The sequence below is a fragment of the Haliotis asinina genome, chromosome 9, assembly GCF_037392515.1.
Source record: "Haliotis asinina isolate JCU_RB_2024 chromosome 9, JCU_Hal_asi_v2, whole genome shotgun sequence".
In the NCBI taxonomy this organism is placed as follows: domain Eukaryota; kingdom Metazoa; phylum Mollusca; class Gastropoda; order Lepetellida; family Haliotidae; genus Haliotis; species Haliotis asinina.
In genome coordinates this window covers 55044355-55069204 of record NC_090288.1, presented here as the reverse complement: position 1 = coordinate 55069204, position 24850 = coordinate 55044355, and the positions used below count along the sequence as shown (strand labels likewise).

Here is a 24850-nt window from a genome sequence, read left to right as displayed (position 1 = left end):
TTGTGTAGAAAGAAACCTTGAGGAAATCATCTGTTGCTAGATTGAAGAAATCAAGAAGATGAAGATTGGCGACCCACTGAACAGATCTACTGACCATGGACCCCAGAATCACAGAGCTCACTTCAACAAGCTGCTGGAGTACATCGACACAGGGGTGAAGGAGGGAGCCAAGTTGGTGTATGGAGGCAAACAGGTTGACAGGCCAGGTGAGTTGTGTGGTGAAGATAGGAGCCAGACGTGTCTTGGTTTCAGTGAATATTTGCTCTGTCCATATTCTGAACAATAACAACATCAACAACAACAACAACAATTTGCACTGACAGTTCTTATGCCAAGTTCATCCCAATCTGTTTCCAATGTGCATATAGGGGGAAATGAAATCATGTGACTTCAACCTGTTACAGGGCTGTTTCTGGAGCCGACAGTGTTTACAGGTGTCGAGGATCACATGTTCATCGCTGAAGAAGAATCATTCGGCCCTATAATGATAATCTCCACCTTCCCTGATGGGTCAGTATCAGTGTCCTTTCAATAAATCATAATCATCGTCGTTATCGTCATTGTAACCATCATCGTTGTCATCTTTAGTAGTATTAGTATTATTTATCACATATGATACATATCTTCATTTTCTGTAGTGATTTATAGGGAATCTGATTCATTTCAGTGCTAACCCTCATGCATTGGAATATTTTACATTCTCAGCTCCCAGGGGAGTATCCAGTAATACTCCACTGCATTTTGCCACATCAACCTTCTGACCAGTTCACCTTCTGATGTCATGTATCCCTGAAGCTTGTAGTTGTGGGTTTGAATCCTAGGTTTGTTTCCTCACTCATATGTCTGTCTTCCAGGGACGTAGAAGGTGTGATCCGTCGAGCCAATGACACTGAGTATGGCTTGGCCTCAGGTGTGTTCACCAAGGACATAAACAAGGCTCTCCATGTTGCCGACAGTATCCAGGCTGGCACCGTCTTCGTGAACACCTACAACAAGACTGATGTGGCGGCTCCATTTGGGGGCTTCAAGCAGTCCGGATTTGGGAAAGATTTGGGTAACATATTGCCTGCAGATTATTGTTGATCTAACACTGCAGCAATTGCAGGTTATGAATTAAATATGTTTCTGAAGAACTATACTCATACAAAAGAAGAAATGAAGTTCATTCAATAAATCTTGTCTGAGGAATCACCTCATGTTAGGTAAGGGGAAGTAACTCTTTCAGCACTGTGGCCACATACAGACTTCAAGCTCCTCGCAGTGATATATATATATATCAGTTGCTGAACTCTGTTCTATCATTGCCACCAAGTGTAGCTGCCAACTGTGCTAGGGTCAGGGTTCACCCTGACTGTGTTGGTCAGGACCATGGTGTCCTTTCACAGAGGCAACCTTTACTAAGGTTAACCTTCATTCCCGTTCTTTAACACTGCACGAATGTTGACTTAGTGACTTATGTTCCCCTTAGTGCTTTGTGAAATGTGAAAGAAGGCCCAGGTCCTCTTAAGACTTGTGTCTCTTTCCTACCTCAAAATGTAACCGGAATGATGTTCTGATGTCAGTGGAATTATTGATGAAGCATACATGAGTGACACTGTCTGTTTTATGTTGCATCCTGTAAGTAACTTGATACACTTAACTCACAAATACATTTCATGTTGTACGTTCCTTAGACAACGATTATGTGTATTGAAAACAACATGGTAGTTGTGCAGTTCTGACTGATTATCTCCCCTGATGTTGATAATTCAAATTGAGTGAGTGAGTGAGTTAAGTTTTACGTCACACTTAGCAATATTCCAGCTATATGGCGACGGTCTGTAAATAATCGAGTCTGGACCAGACAATCCAGTGATCAACAACATGAGCATCGATCTGCGCAATGGGGAACCGATGACATGTGTCAACCAAGTCAGCGAGCCTGACCACCCGATCCCGTTAGTCGCCTCTTACGACAAGCATAGTCACCTTTTATGGCAAGCATGGGTTGCTGAAGGCCTATTCTACCCCGGGACCTTCACGGGTCAATAATTCAAAGAGCATGTAGATAATGTCATGCCTGTATACATATTTCTCTTTGTTGTAGGTCAAGAGGCACTCAATGAATACCTCAAGACAAAGGCAGTGACAGTGGAGTACCACTAGGTGATCTTGGTAAGGATTCAAAATGTTGTTTCTGTCAACTCTTTGAATGTGTGGACTAACTTCCTTTCTGCTGGGATTCTGGGTTTCAACTGACCTCAAACAACATAAGATAGCTGGCAAGTGTTATTTCATGGATGGGCTTGGTGACTTGGTTCACTGTGTGTCATCTGACTCCGAGAGTCTAGGTTGTTCCTCAAGACTTCAGTCACTGGATTGTCTGGCCAGGTTAGGAGTGGTGGGATAGTCTATTCTTTTTCATAGAGATCCTCCTTGGGGTACTTATAAGCATTTAAATGTTCTTTAAATTCTCGCGACAGTTGTAACTATATTTTTTCAATAAAATATATACAAAACAAAAACATCGTTTTTGTCTTGTGAGACCACCCCTACAGGGCCCCTGGCCCCGTGACAGCCAAGAGCAGGTAACTCTTCAGACTATAGCCTCCAGCAAAACACTTCCTTTTCTGTCGCTCGCCTATGCAGACGTGCTTCAGCGTTCACAGAGATTCTTGCTTACCAAAGACAAAGACAAGTACTAAGATGAGTACCTCAGAGGCTCAAACTGTATGTATGGTTTCTTTATTAGACGCATGGGCGCATTAGGAATCATTTTTTACAGTTTACTTGTCAAACTGTTGTAACTTTTGCCGTCCCTGTTGGTAGCCACGTGGTTAGCGTAATGGTGGAAGGCAAACCTTTTTTCCCGCCAAAACTTTTTAGTTTTATGGCGGTCTTTTTTAAAAAAAGTAAGCTTGTGTAGCTATGCTTTTATGTACTTTATTCATGTTATCTCCATATTTACTACTATTTTTATAAAAAATATGTCGTAAACTATGGTGTCGTGACACTTAGCTTTTACCTTAACTATGTATGTAGTTTTAGTTTTAGCTTTGCGCCCATGCGTGTCTTGTTTTATTGTTGTTTATTATGCAACACTAGGAGGTTATTTGTTGCCTTGCAGTTTAAATCCTGCTCAACATGCAAATCCTCCATTCCGGCTAAAGACCTGCATGATGTATGTCTAAGATGCCTAGTGGAATGTCATCATGACGATCAGTCTTGTGATGTGCGCGCGGGGTTTACCCCTCAGACCAGAAAGTCTAGACACGCGGACTTCTTGTTCTATTCCAACCTACTGAAGGCGGGGGGGGGGGGGGGCGGGGATATCTGGGCTCAGGACCCTCCATCTAAGCGCTCCCACAAAAAGAAAGGCGCAGCTTCTTCTTCGGAGGGGTCGGTTAAGAAGGCCAGAGTGTCTAGGGACCCTTCCCCTTCTTCTGCCGTTGTATCCTCAGCACCTACCCCTACTTCGCAAGCACCATTAATCTCTGTTGATTCAATTAATGCCTTGTTTCAGCAACAGATGTCTTCGGTACAATCAATGATAGATTCGGCGCTGTCTGGTTTCCGAAAGGAACTGGACGCCCGATCTTCATTGAGCAGCCATGGTGGTTCAGTTGAGGGAGGCCGCGGCCCGGGCTTAGGCTCGGAGAACGCTCCTCCCTCTGGGCAGCCGTCCTGCGCTTCGGGCGTTCAGGCGGATGTGCCTAGGGCAGTCGACCCCAGCTTGTCCCGTGAAGCAAGTGGGTCAACGACGCCCGGTGTCGGCGGCTTGACCGCGGTCAGCGCGCCTAGTGCCACGGTGGGCAGGCAGCCTAGTGCTGCCCAGCCGCTGGGGGCATCGACATCCTATCCATTTCCTGGGTTTCGGGTCACCCTCCGGTGGGGGGCTTGCCCCAGTTGCCCAGGCGACCTAGTTCGGGCTCTGGCAGGGGCGAACCTAGCGGCTCGGCCCTTCTTAGTCTCTCTGCTCCTTCGAGTTCCGTCTCGGTATCGCCCTCGACAGGTTCGCTTTACGGTGAAGGTTCCCTGTCTGAGGAGCGTGAGGAGATGGATATCGAGGAGGAGGGGACTGGGGAGGAGTGCGAGTCTGAGGTCACGTACTCGTTCGGTTCGTCCCTCAGACAGGTTAGAGAGAAAATTGCCGAGGTCTTACCTCAGGTTTCTATTCCTGTGTCGGAGCCCGACCCCTTGGAGTTTCGGCTCCCCGGGGAGGCGTTCGCGTCTACAAAGGTCGCCGAGGCGAGGTTGCGCCTGCTCCCATCGCTGGTCGGGGAGGTAGTGAATCCGCTCCTTTCGGGTACCCGGTCGTGCTTTGATCTCCCGGAGATTAGCCGCCAGTATCAACTGGATGAGGATTCGCTATTCGAACCGCCGGTGGTGGACGAGTGTGTGTACGCCTCGGTCACCCTGGGGGGGTCCTCCTCCTCTTCCCTGGCCTCGGCCAGGCAGGGCCAGCGGCCGCCGCCCTTCTCCACGGCCGCTCCAGTGCTAAGGTCCGCCTATCGTTCTTTGAGGAGCAATATAGGTGTGCGGCCCAGCACCTGAGAGTAGTGGTCCATTCAGATTACCTTTCTGCTTTGCAGGGGCAGCTGTTGGATCATGGGAGCGCTGCTGACGACTCTCCGTCGGCAGTGTTGGGCCGGCAGCTTACGGACATGCACTCTCATCTGGCGAGGGACAGCATTAGGTGCTGTGCTAGCCAGATGATGGAGGCCGTCATGGGGTTGCGTCGGCTATGGCTATCCGTAGCCAGGTACTCTCCCGCTACCCAGCAGGCACTCCTGGCTCTGCCCTACAGCTTGGGATCTTCCCTCTTCCCTGGGGCACTACAGGTTGTGCGGGAGGCCGCGGAGGCTGTTAGCACTTTCAAGGACTCTAAGCCCTTGTTAGAGCAACCCTCCTCTCGCCAACGGCCTCCCACTCTTGCTTCAGCTTACCCTTCGGCGCCAGCGAAGGAAGGTGCTAAGTGGACTGCTTCGCTGCAGCACAAACGAAGCAAGAGGGCGAAAGGCAAAGGCAAGGGGCCTGCGTTGCAGCAGTCGCAGCAACAGCAGCCTTTTCGGGGCACAGGGAAGCCTGCCCCGGCTTCCCGTTAAACATTTGCCCAGAGCCTTTGGTGTCCCCCACACATGCAGGCGGAGAACTGCCGACGGTGGGGGTACATTGCCTTGCGCCAGAAGTCCCTGTAGGCGGCAGGCTGTCACTATTCCTTTCGGAATTGCAGGCAGTTACTTCAAATCCCTGGGTCCTGTCCACAGTCAGGGATGGCCATATGCCACAGTGGAAGCGAGACCCTCCACGCTTCTCAGGGATTTGGCACACGCCGGTGCCGTTCTCCCGGGAAAAAGCAGAGGTCCTCCGTGCCGAGGTCCAGACGTTACTGGACAAGGCTGCCATCGAGATGGTTCCGGAAGGTCAACAAGAAGACGGGTTTTATTCCACGTACTTCCTTGTGACCAAGAAGGACGGAGGGTTCAGACCGATCTTGAATCTCAAAGGGCTGAACAAGTTCATAGAGGTTCTGTCCTTCAGGATGGAGACACTGCGGTCAGTGATCTCTTCCTCAGAGACAGGGGATTGACTCACGTCAATCGATCTCAAGGACGCTTACCTCCATGTTCCGATACACTCCGAGTTCAAGAAATACCATCGGTTTTCGTTCGACGGGAAGTGTTATCAGTTTCGGGTTCTACCCTTCGGCATCTCCACGGCGCCGAGGGTGTTCACCAAACTTATGTTGATTCCGGCTCAGCTGGCCAGGTCACAGGGCAGATGTTGTCATCCATACCTGGACGATTGGCTTTTGAGGGCCCTCAGACTCCTGTTATCACACGATGCCACACAACAAGTGATGGACATCCTGTTGAAGCTCGGCTGGATCATCAATCTCAAGAAATCAGACCTGACCCCTATGCAGGATCTGGTGTTCTTGGGGGCACGGTTCAATACGGCTCAGGGGATTGTTTCCCTAGCCCCAGACCGCATCGTCAAAGTTCAGAGAACTGTATTTCAGTTTCTCGAGTTCCCCAGAGCCACAGCAAGAACTTGGCTTCATTTGCTGGGCACTATGGCGGCTACAGTGGACGTGGTCTGGCGTGCGAGGTTGAGGATGCGACCCATTCAACAGGCATTAGCCCAGTTGTGGTCCCATTCGGAGAGCTACGAGACTATTCTCGAGACTCCCGCTTGGTTGATTCCTCACCTGCAGTGGTGGACGGAAGTCGGAAATCTGTCCAGGGGGATCCCCTTAGAGACACCGACACCTTCCCTCTCGATTCAGACGGACGCCTCCCTCACAGGCTGGGGGGGCGTCCTGGGCGAACTATCGGTCTCGGGCCGTTGGGCTGAGGACGAAGTTACCCTACACATCAATGTGTTGGAATTGAGAGCAGTCCGCCGGGTGTTCGGGAGCTTTGTGGAGTCAGTGCGGGGTCAAGTGGTTCGCCTAGAGATGGACAACCAGACTGCTATGACGTATATCCTGAAGCAAGGCGGCACAGTGTCTCCGTCCCTCCTTCAGGAGGCGTGGCAGTTTTTGCTGTGGTGCGACCAGTTCGACATTCGGGTACTCCCCTTTTTTCTCCCGGGCATAGACAACGTCCGCGCAGATGCGCTATCGAGACGTATACTAGCCCCACACAAGTGGATGCTGCATCGGGGGATATTCGGGATTATTTCCCAGTGGTTCGGGTCGTTCCAGGTAGATCTGTTTGCCTCTGGGGCGACGAATCAGATTCCTGTGTCTTGCTCAAGGATACCAGATCCGAGAGCGATAAGCCAACAACGCCTTTCTGCTCGATTGGACAGACAGAGTGCTGTGCGGTTCCCACCAGTTCCTCTGATCTCGAGAGTCCTCTTGCAGCTGACCGCACAACTGGCTTGGCTGCTTGTGCTTCTGGCACCGCTTTGGTCGGCTCAAAGCGGGTTTCCGGTAATTCTCAGGTTTCTGGCTCAGCCTCCTGTACTATTACCCTTTCGACCGGACTTACTATCCCAGAACGGAGCGCCACACCCCAATCCCAGGATTCAGTGGGTGGCTTGGCTGCTGTCCGGAGTCGCCTCCATGCGAGAGGAATTCCTGCACCAGTTGCAGACACAATTCTGGCTTCGTGGAGGGATTCGACGAACGTTCAATATGAGGATAGATGGGCCTGTTATGCTCACTGGTGTGTCGACAGGGGGATTCTCGATCCCTTTTCTGCAGATCTAGTATCTGTGTTGGAGTTTCTGCAATCTAAACTGGAAGCCGGTCTGGCCGCTTCTACAGTTAGAGGTTACTCCACGGCAATCTCTGCCTTCCACATTCCTGTCGATGGTGCATTATTGGGGCAGCACCCTCTAGTTCAGCGCTTTCTTGCAGGCGTGGACAGAATCCGTCCGTCTGTCCGGCGGATTAGTCCCCCGTGGGACTTGCCAGTCGTTCTTGATTGGCTGTCCGGTCCTCTTTTTCACAACCTGTCGGCTTTGTCCCTCCAGCTGTTGACATGGAAGACTGCTTTTCTTGTGGCGGTAACCTCTGGCAGGCGGGTAGACGACATACACGCTATGTCCGCCAACCCTGAATTAACGGTGTTTCACAAAGACGGAGTGAGCATTCGATTGCCAGAGACTTACCGTCCTAAGAGAGATAGCACCTTTCACGTTACGGAGCCTATTGAGCTTCCCGCTTTCACGCAGCCTTCGCCGCCTGGTACCTCTCTTCGACGTGCTCACGTCTTAGATGTCCGTAAGACCCTTAAGGCTTATATCAAACGAACAAAAGACATTCGGAAGAATGATCAATTGTTCTGCTGTTATGGTGGCGGCAAGGCTGGCCTTCCGGCGAACAAGCAGACCATATCTAGGTGGCTTGTCTCTGCCATTTGTATGGGATACACCTCGAAAGGTCGTACGCCCCCTGAGGGTTTGAAAGCTCATTCGGTTAGGGCTGTGGCGACGTCTAAGGCATATGCGTCTGCCTTGCCCATTGAGGAGATCTGCTCCGCGGCTATTTGGAGCCGACCGAGCACGATCATCCGTCATTACCAGTTAGACAGACTGTCAAGCGAGCGTGCTCGGTTTGGCCAGTCAGTTCTCACCAGTGGGCAGGGCACGAGTGCCCTAGCTGATTGAGCTACCCTTGCATTTGACGAACGATCATTTGACGAACGATCATTTGACATTGTAGCTGCAACAAGTAGACTGGTGGTGGTGTCTTACTGTATACTTTCCATCTTTTATCCCGGTGGTGGGCTCTATTATGGTGGTGGTATTTTTTGCTTTACCGGTCTAGACTGTTTTCAGGTCTTCCCTAGCACCTTGGCCAGTGCACGAGAATGGACCCTGATATATCGGACGCCTGGTTTGACTCCCGTTTTTTGTGAAAAAAAAAGGGGGGGGGGTATTTTTTATAAGCACCCTACGACTTTCTCATAGAAATGTAGGGTTAGACCGTGTAATAGCCTGACCCTGGTCCGCACCCCCGCCGCAAGGCATAGAAGGTCACGTGACCAGGTAAGTTTGATTCCTTGTTACTTTCAGTTAAACGTAATAAAGGTTATCATCTTATGTCAGGTTTATGAGCAGACAGAATTGCCTCTCCCTAAGATCAGTCTTTAGGAGTCTGTCTTATGCTTATAAGTACCCCAAGGAGGATCTCTATGAAAAAGAATCGAACAAACCTGTAGAGGTTGCAGATTCTTTGAATAGAGTCCTCCTTGGGGTAAGGCCACCCACCTCCCCACATTCTGTCTGTATTGCTTACAGAACGGAAGTGTTTTGCTGGAGGCTATAGTCTGAAGAGTTACCTGCTCTTGGCTGTCACGGGGCCAGGGGCCCTGTAGGGGTGGTCTCACAAGACAAAAACGATGTTTTTGTTTTGTATATATTTTATTGAAAAAATATAGTTACAACTGTCGCGAGAATTTAAAGAACATTTAAATGGTTATAAGTACCCCAAGGAGGACTCTATTCAAAGAATCTGCAACCTCTACAGGTTTGTTCGAATGGTTAAAGCCACTGTCACGCTGAAGACCAGGGTTCGTTTCCTCACAAAGGAACAAAGTGTGAAGCCCTTTTCTGGTTTCCAAATTGTTGCTGGAATATTGCTAAAAGTGGTGAAACCTTACTTGCGCACTCAGTCACTTTGTCTGTCCAGGTTAGTGTTTGCACAGGTCACTCACATATAGCTGAAATATTGATGAGTGAGACATAAGACAAGATTCATATAAATGATAAACCCAGTGCAATATTCTGTACAAGAAAACTTTAATATCTGACAGAATGATTCCTATGTTCTAATGGTTTATTCATTTTACAGCACAGAACATGGAGGGGCATCAGAAATGGATTAGTACTTTGCACCAATGATTGGAATTAAACCAGAATTTTACTTGTAACCAACAAGCGCTTTTGCCACTTACCTACCTACCACTCGTATTGCCAAAAACATTCCTGTAGATTTTTCTTTCTGTTCAGTTGCAGAACGTCCATGAGTGCCTGGTGAAGTGGTGATGGTGCAGTGAACGCCTCCTAGTGCTGTGTTATCTGCTTCTGCCAAAGACTATATATGCCTGCCACTCTGCTTAGTCCTGAAGAAACTGTAATGGAGGTCAGCATCACAGACAGTTAGAGTCCAGGAGTCTTGGGTTGTCACAGATTGTTTACTTATACAGGCTTTAGTTCAGAGATACAGAAAGCAAGACTTGTATGATAGAGGTACTTGAGAAATAGTTTCATGACATATTTCTGGTGTTTGTGAAGACGCTGCTTCAGTCAACGACCCAAATCAAAACTAGGTCTGAGTTTTTAATTCTCTGTGTGCAAATTCGGCATTATTTTTGTAATTTCTAATATATCGAGAGTAGTAGAAACTTGACTATGTACAAGATGATTTCCGATGTTAACTACTAGCTTTCGTTATAGAAATAAGCTTGTGAACTGCATTGCTTGTGAGTAAGGATGTCACTTAGATAATTCCAAAACCAAATATGCTGCTCAATATCTCCTCATTAAGTGTTGTCATGGAGACAGTATTTCATTTGTCATTGACAATGATCATGTCTGGGACCCATATTTACAGGGCCCTCTGTCTGCTGTGCTTGTCTCTTTTTTAAATGCATACACATATCGATAAAAACAAAGATTACATGTTGTGTTTGCTGAAGCCTTTTCCTCAAGTGGTCATGCCCTCTATAATCAGCCTGTGCTAACATATACTTAACAGCAATAGAAACAATACTTTTTTGTCAAGTTGTTAAATAGAAAACACAGAGAGCTATACCGCTAGGATGATTCCAATACAGAGAAAGATTCAGGTAGGTTCTGAGGGCATCAGGGATACCACACACTGTCTTGACATCCTGTTGAAGAAATTTAATTTATATTTCTACACAGCTGGTAGAAGGATGTTAGACTGGAACTTTTTCATATTCATATTTTTAAGTTTAAGGGTCAATATTTTATTGATTTGTCACTATTTTGAGAAGAAAAAAGAACAACATTTAACATTGATTTGCAAGCATCTGTTGATGAACTGAACATATGGTGGCTTCCAGCATCTTGCTCCACTGCATCTGGAGTACTACTTAATGGGGCTTGGTATCTGTACCAACTACTGTGATGGTATGCTCGGTGATAACATGATTTGGTGGTTACAGTGTGAGAGTCATTGTTTTGGCCGAATCACAGTACTGACTGACTGACTAGATAACTTAAGTATTTCATGATCGTATTTTGTTAATTGGGGCAGTGTTGTAGCCTACTGGCATCCGCTTATCACACTGAAGGCCCGGATTTGATTCCCCCCACACAATGTGTGTTAAGATCATTTCTGGTATCCCTTGCCGTGATATTGCTGAAAGCTGCATGAAAGCATACTCACGTGCTTTTGTTAATTTTAGTGAGGGAAAGATTGTCTTTGAGCATGCTCAAAGCCACACCAGGCTTAAAAATAATACCATCATTGTATTTTATGTATGCATTTTTCAACCCCTCTCTTGGATTCAGGGGTAAAATGAAGTAAATATACTTCAGTAGTTTGTAGTTGTATACTAAGACAAGAGTAGATAGTTTATTAAAACTTAGTATATTAAACTTAGTGATATAATCTGGAGCATTATGTGTATAAACATGGTTTTGTAAGATAATTGAAATGATGAGCTTTGTCTGTCGGCTTGTTATGAAAGTTGATTTTGTTGTTTTTGATAACTGAGGGCCTCCTTGACAACGTATGTCGATTGGATATGTAATAGCTAAATTATGAAATATATTTTCTCATTAGCAGACTTGGTGCATCTGCTAGTGTTGTCTCACTTCATTCTGTAACCTTTGTTTTTTTTCTTCTATCATCTGAACTGGCTTTCAGTGGAGATCTCTTGACTGAGATGAAATTCTTTCTCAATGTTTTGCAGTCCATTGTGATGTCATCATTACCATGACATCACTATCAAATGACATCATTAATCCATCTGCCACTGAAGATAACTGTACTTTTCATACTCAAGATATTGTTTATTTTTGTTGATAAATATAAATATTTGGGAGGATCATTTTGGATTTTTTAATTCCAAAACATTAAAATATTATGAAGTACCCACACAAGTTGTTAAAAGTATCAGAGTTTTAAACCTTTATCAGTTTGTGTTATGTCTGTGATACCACGAGACAGAAGGTTTTAAAATAAACTTTGACGTCCAAGTAGGAAGCTGATAGTGTCTTTTTGTTTTATGTGTTTTATAACGAGAAAAGTGCTGTTTGTTATGACAATGAATGTTTTATTCATTATGACAAGTGCTGTATTTGTTACAATGTTACCATACTTAGTGCTGAGCCAGAAATGGGAAATGCTTACCTACTATTTTAGTTTTTGTGTGTGTATTTATGAAGTAAACATTGTACCCATTATTTCGTCTGGATGGTAGAGTTTGTTAATTTTTGTTTGTTTTGGTCCTGCCTCACTAATGTGTTAGAACAATACGTATGTTGTCAGTAATTAGCATTGTACATTTTAGTAACTGATTTATGATGTAACATAACACACTATGTCACTGACAAAAAAAAGGCTGACTTACACCAAATTATGTATACTACAACAGTTAATCTGCTATCACTTAACTGATTGATCATATTAATATGAAAGAATCGGGCATTCTTTAACTTCCTTATGTTGTGTGGTTTTTTGTGTACTCATGTTATTATTTAGTTCCAGGTAATTGTGATAATCAAATCCATACTGCTAAGGGTAATAGTTTCACAGGCTATATAGTATTGTGAACCTGGAGATGCTATTGTTGAAAAATGTACACAGAACCATTGCGAAGTGTTATTGTAATATTATTCGTGTTACATGTTATATTGCCCAGGTGTGGAATAAAGGCTTACATGCTCTCAGTCTTGACAGTTGAGGAGTGTCATGTTGCATTTGTGTTTTGTATTGCATTATGGCTATGAGAGGTGATCCTTTCATTGAAGAGTGGTTAATAAAAATACATCTGAAAAACACTGTTACACTCTGCCGAAGTAGTTGCCAATATAGTTGTCACTGTGTTGTTCAGGAGCCTTTGTGACTATTGTGCCGATTAGGCTGGTGATGGTGTATGTGAAGTGTGATGGAGATAATTAGACAAGAAAATACAGATTATTTCTACCAGAACAACAGTCTTGCAGAAGTGCTTACCTTTTCCCCAGAGTGAGAATCAATTTAAATATTGCCTTGTCTATAGTTAGCCTCCCTGTAAATGTACTCATTGTCTGCTAAGGATTATTGTTGGTTGGTCCTGGCAACTGATGTTAGGACGATGGGTCCTGGTGTATATTATGAGACAATAGGCAGACAATGTGTCCATCTACAACCTGTTGTTTTCTGGGAATACTTCAGTCCATTGTTTGTGTTGGAAGGGGCCAGGTCAGTACCAAGTGTGTATGTTCAACATTACGAAAAAGTCATCTACTATAAATGATCCCTTTGAAGCACATTTATCCAGCGAGGGTGGGGGGGGCTGTGGTTCAAGTGTTTATTCATTAGGTCGTGGGTTGAACATTGCTAAAAGTTGTATACGCCTTACTTGCATTTACCATGAAATGAGCAGCAGGTTTCTGTTAATGGTATCAGCAGTTCAGCTGAATAGAGAAAAGCTTATGTTTATTATTAAATATGGTTCATTTGAAATAATCGGGAGAGATGACTGTAATCTTGCGTCAAATACATTATTACACTGGAGATACATTTATATGTGTATTTAATTGACTTTGAGGACATCACTTCATTGTGTATGAATCTGTTGTTGATGGCACAATATGTTGCTCTGTGACATCAAAGATGGTTGTTCAACCATAAAATAGATAACTGATTTACAAATATGAAATGCATTCAAAACTGTTATTCCCACTGCACATTACAATTAAACTAGGTAATAGATATTGTATATGTGATTATGCAATGAAATGTGGCACTGATGTGAAAGTGTTTTCTTTCATCTGTATATAGACCTTACATTCTGCCTGCTGCATTGTAACCATGCAGGTTTTTGTAAATACAATAAAGACTATTTTTGTAATTTTATTGTTATACTACAGATTTTCCCTTGATACAAACTGATGTTTGTCCCTGTGTGTGTTAGATGTGTCCAGGAAGCAGATCTTGGATAACCTTTAGGAATCATTAAATACACTGAGGATGGGAAATTTCAGTTCAAATGGATATATACATTACAAAGACTGAAGAATTATTTTTTAGCTAAATAGTGAGGTAGTGAATGAATGGAACCTGCGTCAAACTGACCATAATTGTATTGATCAAGGTACTTATTTGGTCACACGTAGGTTCGATTGCTTACATGGGTGCATTATGTAAAGCCATGTTCTGGTGCCCATGGTGACATGACTAGTATAAAGTTAAAGTGGCGTACTGCCATTTTAAAATATTTACTCTCAGTCGTAGCAAACAAAAGATCTTTTATAGTCATGACCCTTCGGTTTGATGTGGACCAGGTGTCACGTTTTTGTTGGTATTAAGCAATATTAATTCGAAATTAGGTACTATAAAACTATCTATGGGTATTGGCAGGAATATGTTCTGAGATGGATGTACTGCAGAGTGACATAAGTCTGCACCATATAATCCAAAAACTGCATGTTCCTCAAAGAATAATGACAATACGATGATGACTGTAATACTGATAGGACAGGCTACTGGAAGTGTTCGTGGAGGCTATTGTCAGACTCACTGTCAGGGTTATGTAATGGAGATTACAGCATGACCCATCCTTGACTTGTACAATGTTCTTTATTGCCAGTACCAGCGTTAATAGATACGTAACAGCATGGCAAGTGGCCAATCGGCTCTTCAGCTTTAGGTGACGGTGGAAGCGTGAAGTGATGTTACGAAACATACACGAAATAAACATACCTGTATCAGTATTGTTTTTTGTTGTGTGTCCAAACTTGAGTAATTCCTTGCTGGTGAATACCACCGTATTTCAAGTGGTCACAAAGATAACTAATTTCCCAAGTAATTCCAAGACGAGAGTGTGAGTCATCTTTGTTGAATAATGAGGAGATATATAGGCTTATTGTGTAAACTGCGCATAGGGACCGTTAACAATTTATGGCTGGTCGGTGATGTTACATATTTTGTTCTGGGGATGTTGAGGATCATCAGTTTATACACGTGTACTCTGTCTCATTGATTTCGATAACAGCACGAGGGAGGCGGGGGCACTTTGTACATATGATTACACGATGCCATTTAGAAAGTGGTCAAATGCAACATATGTCATATTTGGGATTTCACTTTCTTGGTAAAGTACAAATTCTAGTACTTTTTTTCGGTTGAGTCCCATTCGGGATTCGAACCCGCACCCTCAGAGTCAGGCACCTAATCGCCAGCACACAGGCTGACTTTGTGTGCTGGCGATTAGGTGCCTGACTCTGAGGGTGCGGGTTCGAATCCCGAATGGGACTCAACCGAAAAAAAGTACTAGAATTTGTACTTTACCAAAAAAGTGAAATCCCAAATATGACATATGTTACTTTGTACATAGATTTGAGGATGGAAGTCAGGATTCGCTATAAGAATCATCATTACATCATATAGCCATACGTTTTGAACGGTCCTCGGAGATGGCGCAAAAGAGATCGCGAACCAGTCGATCCAGGTATCTACTGAGATAAACTATTGCAGATGCAACGAACCTCCCCGAACAGTTGGAGACGAGTGCCCCTTCAGATCCATTAGCAACCCAAGCTGACTTGGTTGGCGCGTCATCGTGGTTAGATCGATGCTCATGATCTTGATCACTGGTCCAGACTCGATTATCTACAGAGGACCGCCAGATATAACTGGAATATTGCTGAGTGCAGCATTTAACAGCAAAAAATGCCCGCTTTAAGTCTGAGTGCAACCGTATGTCTAGTCTGTCTTGATCTTAACTGTAAGTTCGACTTTTGGGTTATTGTCTTAATCCTTGGATGGTTATTGTATGTCTAGTGGATCTACAGCTTCACGATTCTACGATATCCACCGATATGTATCGCAACCTAAAGAATATGCAGTACACTCGATAACGGGGAATGGTTAACATCAGGATTCGCTGGTGTATTATTTGTTTGGGTTTGGCATCAATCAATCTGGGAGACTTACAGCAGTTATGAGAGTAAAAGCTGCATATTCTCGTATACAAAATTTTGTTAATGTCAAATGAGTCTTTAGTTTTAACGAAAAAGACCCCAGATCCGAATCTACGAGTATCATACTCACCCATTCTCAGTTAACTGGGACCATTCTTATATGCAACTATGAAAACAATCATGTCAATGAAATCCGCAATGCAGTCATGTTTCCAGTTAGTACCACATCTGAACTAACTTTTTGCAAAATATTCACACTCGGTCACGACCAGATTTCTCACTGTTTGTCCACAAATATATGACCACCAATTCCTGTTGTATTTTATGTTACAGTATCCCTATATGCTTACGATCTTTTCATTCAAATCGAATTGCGTGATACGCTCGGGCGTTCGTAGATCAAAATTATACACAAATTCAGCGAGCTTTTGAAGCGAATCTGATGTGACAACAAATAAAATAATCAGCATTGTAAACTGTGTATTTAGCCTTATAATAATATCATAACAAACAATATTAATCAAAAATGGAAATACTAGTTGAAAGTTGTGTACCCGAGTCCAAAACTGCGAAGCTACTTGATGACAAACAATCGACAATTGTAACTATTTCTGTTGGTTGTTCAAGACAATGATATTGTTCGTCTGTAGCGTAAATTACTATCGTTAACATACTTCAGTAATGACACCCACTTTTGGTAACAATTAAATTTTATCTCAGTAAGAAAACTTTTAATCAGTATGTAACAATTATCTTTTATTGAAAACGACACAACTACGACACAACTCGTATATCTCCATTTTGAGATACAAATGTATGCTACTCTCACGTAGCATACCTGAATATCTGAGGTAATGAAGTAATTTACGTTACGATAATGATGTGTTTACCAGCATTTGTGAATGCACATAACTGAATGAATTGATATTTTCGATGGATTATTTCAGTCACAAACCCCTTCACCGAAGAGTTTGAAATAAAACTCAAACATATTGATACTGTCTGAAAGTCACTTACTGTAATTATCACAATTAGAAGTTTATTTCAGCATTCAGAAAGATAACCCTACCACAATCCATTCAACAAATAGCATATTTAGATACCTAATTCCAATTCCTAACACTGTAAGAATTGAAACCATTGTGCATAGAAAACTAACATCGTTCATAATTCATCGACGTAATTTACAATGCAATGTAATTTACACTATCGCAATGTAATTTACCTTAATTATACATAAAGGACGTTAAATACCTAAAACGTTTTTCACTTGTCAAAGCTGGATCCACATTGTTGATATTTAAGCAATACCAGACAACAAAACACGCGAGTTTCGTCCATATTTCCAAATGTGGCGGTGACGTAAGTTAGTCCTGGTCATGAATAATGCTATTTCAAGATGAATAAATACAGAGTGTTTGCTTGGGGCACGTATATAGCAACTGCCGAGCACCAAATGTACACGAAAGAAGACTATTACTGGCATGCTAGAATTTGAGTTATGACAGTAATGTGTGATTATTTGCTAAAACAAAACCTCTTCGTATGTCGAGTATATATTTCCATATTGTAAGAAAAATCAATGTTAACGAAACTATATGTTTTAACATACCGGGATTAGATGAACAGGTCAATCAAGAAAAGTGATCATGTTGGTGTGTGCGATGATGCACCACAAGAAAAGCTGCAAAGCGGTAATGTTAATTTACCTTTACTACCGATATAATCTAAACGTGTGTTTGGAGTTTGCTTGGTGCGCCATCGACATGCTAACCAGGGCAATTTAACCCGTATGTATTTTGGTTCTTTCATGACACTAAATACAACCAAACTTCTGTTGGATAAAATTTTACAGCATGCTTAAATACAAAGAATACGCACTACTGACATAGCAAAACTGCCTCCATGGAACCAAAATTCGCTTCTGAAGCAGCAGTACGACATAGTGCAATCTTTTGGAAGCCTAAAAGTTGGCGACAGCAATAGTCCACGTTAAACTGAGAATGACTGACTATGAACCAACTCTGCCTGAGAATGAGTGACTATGAACCAAATCTGCCTGAGAATCAGTGACTATGAACCAAAGCTGTCTGAGAATGAGTGACTATGAACCAACTCTGCCTGAGAATGAGTGACTATGAACCAAATCTGCCTGAGAATGAGTGACTATGAACCAAATCTGCCTGAGAATGAGTGACTATGAACCAAATCTGCCGGAGAATGAGTGACTATGAACCAAAACTGCCTGAGAATGAGTGACTATGAACCAAATCTGTCTGAGAATGAGTGACTATGAACCAAATCTGCCTGAGAATGAGTGACTATGAACCAAATCTGCCTGTGTATTACGCCAATTTCTGTATAGCCTTTATTGATGCTTGGTCTGACTTCGGGGAAATATTGTTGAAAGTGGCGTAAACCTCATTCCTGTAACAAAATGTCCATGCGTTATATGAGTGAGACTCGGTGAGGACACATGTCTGTACTGTACCGCCACACCTCCCCATATCAACTTTCTGACAACCTTTTAGGGGCATCCCTTATCACCCCAGACTGCAATGCCGCACCGGTGGGGTAGCCTTGTAGTCACTCTGAAGACCCAGCTCGTCACTCTAAAGACCCGGATTCGATCTGCCACGATCTGCATGAATGCAGTCTGTTCCTCTCACAGTTAGATTAATCCAACCACAATAATCATTTGGTTGCCTCAGACACCTCGAACCCCCGAAGCAGAATAGTGAGTGAGTTTAACTTTACACCACTTTCACCAATATTCCAACAACATCACACCGGGGGACACTGGAAATGGGCGTCAAATATTGTACCCATGTGGGTATCGAACCCGGGTTTTCTGTGTCACGAGCGAATTTTAACGCTTTAGAAACTTTGGTACCCCACCGCCCCTTTAAGGCAGAGTTATCAGTAGCAGCTTAAAATGTATAGGTCAAACGTACTAATTGCTTTCTTACAACTGTAAGACCATCTTTGCAATGACTACTTAACTGAAATACTTCAGACAATATAGCATAACTGTATAAACACGAGAAGAGGACCCTCGTTAATCCCATGGTACAATATACATGTCTGCTTTCCATTCCTAAATGTTGTATCAGCATTTTGTCTCATCAAGGGATCTCTCTAATCTCACGTACGCGTTGATGGTTAGTATTCGTCAATATTTCCAAGGCTGCAACTCTTAAAACATGCCATAAAACTCGTTCAGCTCCCCTGTGTTTTGTCGGGATCGAACCCTTAACCCTGCCAGTGACGTAATGAAGCTGCCTTTTGGGAAAAGCTGTCATAACAGATTAATGTGGAGAGTGACCATTCTCCCGGAGTTAACTCCCCTGATGCAGTTGGGTCGGTGATGAATGAGGAATGTGGTTGTTCATTCACTGTGGACATAACAGCACTGGTTGTGGTATCTGTCTTTAGTGATAACGATTTATATGTACTGCTGGAGGTATGTGCACAGTGTCTCAGTGTGGTGTTCAGGCCAGGTATTCCCGAAACGTTCGTAGCCTTACGAAGTTCTTAAGCCCATTCTTAACACATTGGCTACGACCAAAGTTAAGAATTCTTAGGGCTACGAACGTTTCGAGAAGAAGGGCCCTGGTGCATATCCGCTGTGTCTTTGATACAATGTTGTAAATCTGCCATCTGTGTCTCTGCTACATTTGTGTATGTCCGCTGTGTCTCTGTCACATTGGCGTATATCCGCTCTCTGTCTTTGTTGCATTGATGTATATCCGCTCTCTGTCTCTGTTACACTGGTGTATATCCGCTATCCGTGTCTCTGTTACACTGGTGTATATCCGCTATCCGTGTCTCTGTTACACTGGTGTATATCCGCCGTGTCTCTATTACATTGGTGTATATCCGCTCTGTGTTTCTGTTACATTGGTGTATATCCGCTCTGTGTTTCTGCTACACTGGTGTATATCCGCTGTGTCTCTGTTACATTGGTGTATATCCGCTCTCTGTCTGTGTTGCATTGATGTACATCCGCCCTCTGCCTCTGTTACACTGGTGTACATCCGCTGTCTGTGTCTCTGTTACATTGGTGTATATCCGCTCTGTCTCCGTTACATTGGTGTATATCCGCCCTCTGTCTCTGTTACGCTGGTGTATATCCATTATCTGTGTCTCTGTTACGTCGGTGAATATCCGTTGATTTGATTTAAACGTATTTTATTCACAAATGTGAAAGGGATTGGGGACAAATTATCCAATATGATATACCCGCTCCCTATTTAAATACATACATTTTCAATTATATACATCATACAAATAAGAGGAGACAAGAAAGGTATAGAGAGGAAGGGACACAACTGTTGTGATCACACAAAACGTTTTGATTGATGAATAAACGTTTGCACACATTTAAAAAGTTAACATATTCATGTTGAAAGGTCATACCAGGACTTCCAAATAACATCAATGACAATGTAATTGGAAAGTCGCGTTCTACGATACTTTTTTTAAATTTAACATTAATTTCTCTCTTTGAAGGTTGTACAGTTAACAGGAAGTGATGTACATTTTCACAAGCATTGCCACAGTAAAAAGAAGAATTTGCTGTGAGATATATCTAGGTAGATCCGTAACTATTTGGCAGCTTCTAACTGAAGTTTCTCAAAGTGCTTTTTTTCTGTTCTACGGTACAACCATCCCATAATTCACAAGCATATTCAAAGTGTGCTCTGATAAATACCTTATAAATAGTATATCCGTTATCTGTGTCTGTTACACTGATGTATATGCGGTACCTGTCTCCCTTGTTACGTTGGTGTTTATCTTACCTCACGCATGACTGTCGTTATCTCATTGGTTAAGCGCCCTTCCATTACTTTCGATGTACATTTCAAAGTGCTGCCAATGGCAACTCATTCGGTACTTCGTACTGGTATTTCTTTATCTAGAATACCATTGAATCACGCATGATGCACGGAAATTGCCGATGTTTTGTGAATGCAAAAAGGTGGAAGGGAGATAACTCTAAATCGGTTTTCCTGTGTCGTCTGCAAAATCTAGCGATGACTAGATTTGTCTCGCATTCCAATAAATAAATAAATTTCGACCAAACGTTCAGATGTAGTCCCTGTGAATATTATAAAGGGGAATTACACCGCGTTGACTTTACTAAGATAAAAACAGCAGGATGCAAGATTCGCATTGTTTGAGTAACACTGGTTGGCTGAAATGCACGTATACGATCCGGCGCCCATGCATCAAACAGTTCAAAATTAACATTGAGGTGTTCTGTAAGATAAATACGTTGTTCACTGGTCCGTCGGGACTCATGGATTGACGATGACTGTTGATGTGAAATATTAGTGTATGGTCATATCGTGATATCTCACTCTGAGCTTGTGTGGTATATTTTGTCAACGTTGTTTCAATTAATGTGGTATGTCAATGCATAATTTTATCATGTTGTCCCAGTCCTAACTAGCGTGGTATATATTCTATATTGTTTCAGTAAATGTGGTATAAAAATGTACAGTTTTTCTACGATGTCTCACGCTAAGCTGTGTGAGTGAGTTCTAACGTCACGTTTGTTTATACTGGAATAAAGGACGCATAGTCCTTCTCTGAGAAGCTGCACGTGGTGCAAACTATGAGCAGTGATTTGACAAATGGTCCGTTGCCGATCCGAAGTGAAGTTGTATTGAACGAGAGTGTATCAAGAACTGAAGGGTGGCTTGCCTTTCCTGTTTGTCTGTGTAAATAGCCGAATGTAGATTGAAAGACGAAAATGGAAACATGATTATCACCTAGTGGCAAAACACCTTTCTACTACATGACCTAATCAGCTGTTGTGATAGGACCTCACTGGTTTGAATAATTAATGACGCCACTTGCCAAAGATTTCCCACAATGGTTAGTTCGCGGCACATTTACGCTAAAAAAGGGCGAATTATGGGTTCAGGAGACAAAAATGAGCGGCGGGCCAGATGTATGTAATCACGTGACATTAGTCCATACCAACCGTCGAGCATTGTGGTGTTGTAGAAAAATCTATATACACAGATGCAAAAATAACCTATCTACGAAAGGATGCAATATTAACGTAATATGACCTTGTCTTTTACATCTAGGGGTATCATCTAGGGGTACATATGAGCTAAAGGCAACGCAAAAGTACCAGCAAAAGAAACGCAACTGTGTTTTTTGGTCAAGTTTTCAATTAGACGATATGAAGATGAGCACTTCTATGAGATTTCATTTTTTTTCGAAATTTGCGTTTCTCTTTGGTCCGTGTATTACTTGTTATGTGCTGATATCTCTTGTAACCTGGGCCGCCAGTTTTAATACAGCCGTTATGATCAGGGAGCGGTCGGGTAGCCTGGGCCCCGTTCCTAAAGGCGATCGTAGCACAACGATAGTCGTAAGTCATTGTTAAAGTATGGGAGTTAAAACTGTCGTAGCTCCACCATCGCCTTGAGGAACGCGGCCCTGGTGGTTAAAGCGCTCGTGCGTCACCCAGGTTCGAAGCATCGTAAACCTATACTCAATCACTCATGTTATAAAGTGGGAGGGGGTTTCAACTGCATCTGATAAGACTATTACAGCCGAAAAATGACCTTCACATCTTTATAAGTAAAGCTCCTACTACTTATATATGATTAGGCCCTGAATAACGGGATCTGGCCTCAGTGACTTACTTGATATTCCGGTACTGAAACCCCCACTGTTACCGACACTGTGATTATTTATCTCGAATCCATCATATCACATCTGGATCTGCAGGTAACACTAGTATAGAAGACAAACAGAACAACAAAGCGAAATTTAGTCAGAATCAAATACGAGACAGAAATGAATGTTACTAAAATCCTTCATTTTGAACAGTGAGAACTAAATATAGATAAACTGAAAAGTCTAGTTAGTATTCAGCCATTCTTCATTTAACGGCAAGGGTGTTAGAGTTTTGGTAAACCCTGTATCTGTACGTCATAAACGTCTGTCAATTTAATCTGTCCAACCTGTCAGCCAGATTCGCCATGATACAACAACGGGAAAGTTCCACGCGGCGTTAAACACATTATTAAAAATGATTGAAAACATAGAGCAACCAAAACTTTCGTGAATATGAAACTGGTCGTTCCTTGGAAAAATCTTCACAAAAATCTACAATCTGCACACAGCTATTGTAACAATCTCTTATGGTTAACATGAACCAATGCACTAATGATGCTGAACCGGTGGCGTACCTAATGGTTCAGGCGTCCACTCGTCGCGCTGAAGACCCCGATTCCCTCCATTTATACCAAAATAGTCCGGCAATATCACGGCGGGGGACACAAAAACCTGGCTTTGCACAACGTACCCATGTTGGAAATCGAACCTGAGTCTTCGGTGTGAGAAACGAACGCTTTAACCACTAGGCCACCCCGCTGCCACTAACAGTAGAAGTATATCTTGCCAATGCTAGGATTCATGGCTTTGTCGTAAATATTTTACGATGGTGTATTTCGCTGATTGGAGAATCTGTTTAAACTCTTGTTTAAACCCTAAACTTTGAAGGGCAAGCTAATTATAGAGTTTCAATTTTACGAGACATTTGCCACATTACAGTACATCTGATGAGGAAACCGATATGGAGACTGCTTTTAACATTTGCGTTGATGTTGATGTCTGCATGAGGCGCGTGGGCCATACGATGTGCTCTCTTCAACGAACAACGTAAAAATGAAATGCAATTATTAAGGATCAATCTGCCCCCTGTAATCAATACATGCTACAGTAATGCACAGTGACGTCACAAGGCTGTGACTGCATGAGATGAAAGAGGTCGAGAATCGTTCAAATCGGAGGAGGGATACAGAACGCCACTACCGCTAAGTTCAGTTTCAGTGAGTTGAGTTTTACGTCGCTCTCAGCAATATCCCAGCTATACGGCGGCAGTCTGTAAATATTCGACTCTGAACCAGACAATCCAGTGATCAACAGCATGAGCATCGATCTGCACAATTGAGAACCGATGACATGTGTCAACCAAATCAGCGAACATGACTACGCGATCCCGTTAGTCGCCTCTTACGACAAGCAGAGTCGCCTTTTCTGGCAAGCATGGGTTGCTGAAGGCCTATTCTACCCCGGCCCTTCACGGGTCAAGTTCAGTTTGAAAGAATACTCAGTTTGATAACTGCATGTGTATAATTACCTAACTCATCACCTATTACCTAAAGTAATACTACCATGATGATTCAACTGTAATAATCTTGAACATGTCGTCGCCTCACAGCAGATACTGTTCTAGAAAGTAGAGTGGGTGAGTTTAGTTTAGATTACGCCGCTTTAAGCAATATTCCAGCTATATCGCTGCAGGGACATCAGAAATGGGCTTCACACATTGCACCCCTGTGAGGAATCGAACCCGGGTCTTCGGCGTGACGAGCGAATGCTTTTAACACAAGGCTACCCCACAGCCCCCCGAAAAGCAGAAAAAAAGTGTTTCTCATTACTATCCTTCACCTGTTACGGCACATTAGCGTACTACTAAAGAATCAGACTGCCAACATAGTAAGAGACTGCTTAATTTCAGGAATACACAATCTCTTTCAGAGAACGGTCAAATCTGATTACATTTTCTACGTAAAGATTCTAGTGCTTATGAGTTCAGTTCCATCCGGGATTCGAACCCACACTGTTAGGATAAGGAACCGAATCCCTTGCAAACGAAGTCAGTGATCTAACTAACTCAGCCACCGTGACTCCTACAGGAATGGAATTCTGACAACTGGTAGTCTGTATCACGTACTTTGTCCGTATCTCTGCCGAATGCATATTGTCACGACTTCCACGAGAGAAACAATGATAACGCAGTCCCTTTACCAAAATGGTCTGATACAAAATATATTATATTTAGGATTACACATTCATAGTAAAGTAGAGATTCTAGAACTTTTGAGGGGTTAAGTACTATCCGGTATTCGAACGCACAGTCAGAATTAGACATCTAATAGCCAGCACAGAATTGTTATCGATCTAACTCACTGCGGTTAGATCGCTCGGTTTGCGTGCTGATCTTTCCGTTGACTTTCTGTCCGTCTATCCGAAACACCGTAGCGCCACTTTACACCATCATAAGTAATTAGAATAAGAACCAGATACAAGCTCTGCTTCAAACCTTTGCAAGGAACAATTCTGAACTGCATTTAGACAACCATTTTTTGTACTTGAGTTAACACACGTCAGGCTATCAACGTGTACGTAAGTATTTCAGGATGTGAGAATAACGTCTTGTTTA

The 24850-nt window shown here is 43.1% G+C and overlaps 2 protein-coding genes across 4 annotated transcripts in view; both read left to right on the top strand.

Annotated features, from left to right (window-relative positions):
* Window positions 1–13523, top strand: part of LOC137295718 (cytosolic 10-formyltetrahydrofolate dehydrogenase-like) — a 40894-nt gene extending 27371 nt beyond the window's left edge. For 2 of the 3 annotated variants that reach the window (XM_067827235.1, XM_067827237.1), the window contains exons 21-25: window positions 41–206; window positions 405–510; window positions 855–1054; window positions 2087–2154; window positions 9445–13523. In XM_067827235.1, the coding sequence (XP_067683336.1) occupies window positions 41–206; window positions 405–510; window positions 855–1054; window positions 2087–2145 (531 nt within the window). In that variant the 3' untranslated portion in view covers window positions 2146–2154; window positions 9445–13523. The remainder of the gene's footprint in view (window positions 1–40; window positions 207–404; window positions 511–854; window positions 1055–2086; window positions 2155–9444) is intronic. The other variant, XM_067827236.1, reaches the window with a different exon arrangement.
* Window positions 5723–7198, top strand: LOC137297331 (uncharacterized). Its single transcript, XM_067829342.1, has one exon. It carries the CDS (start codon window positions 5723–5725, stop codon window positions 7196–7198), a length of 1476 nt encoding a protein of 491 aa, XP_067685443.1.
* Window positions 13524–24850: the final 11327 nt, after the last annotated feature.

Excerpts from the sequence above, each read along its gene's own strand:
- LOC137297331 (XM_067829342.1), top strand. The coding sequence starts at position 5,723 with ATGTTGATTCCGGCTCAGCTGGCCAGGTCACAGGGCAGATGTTGTCAT.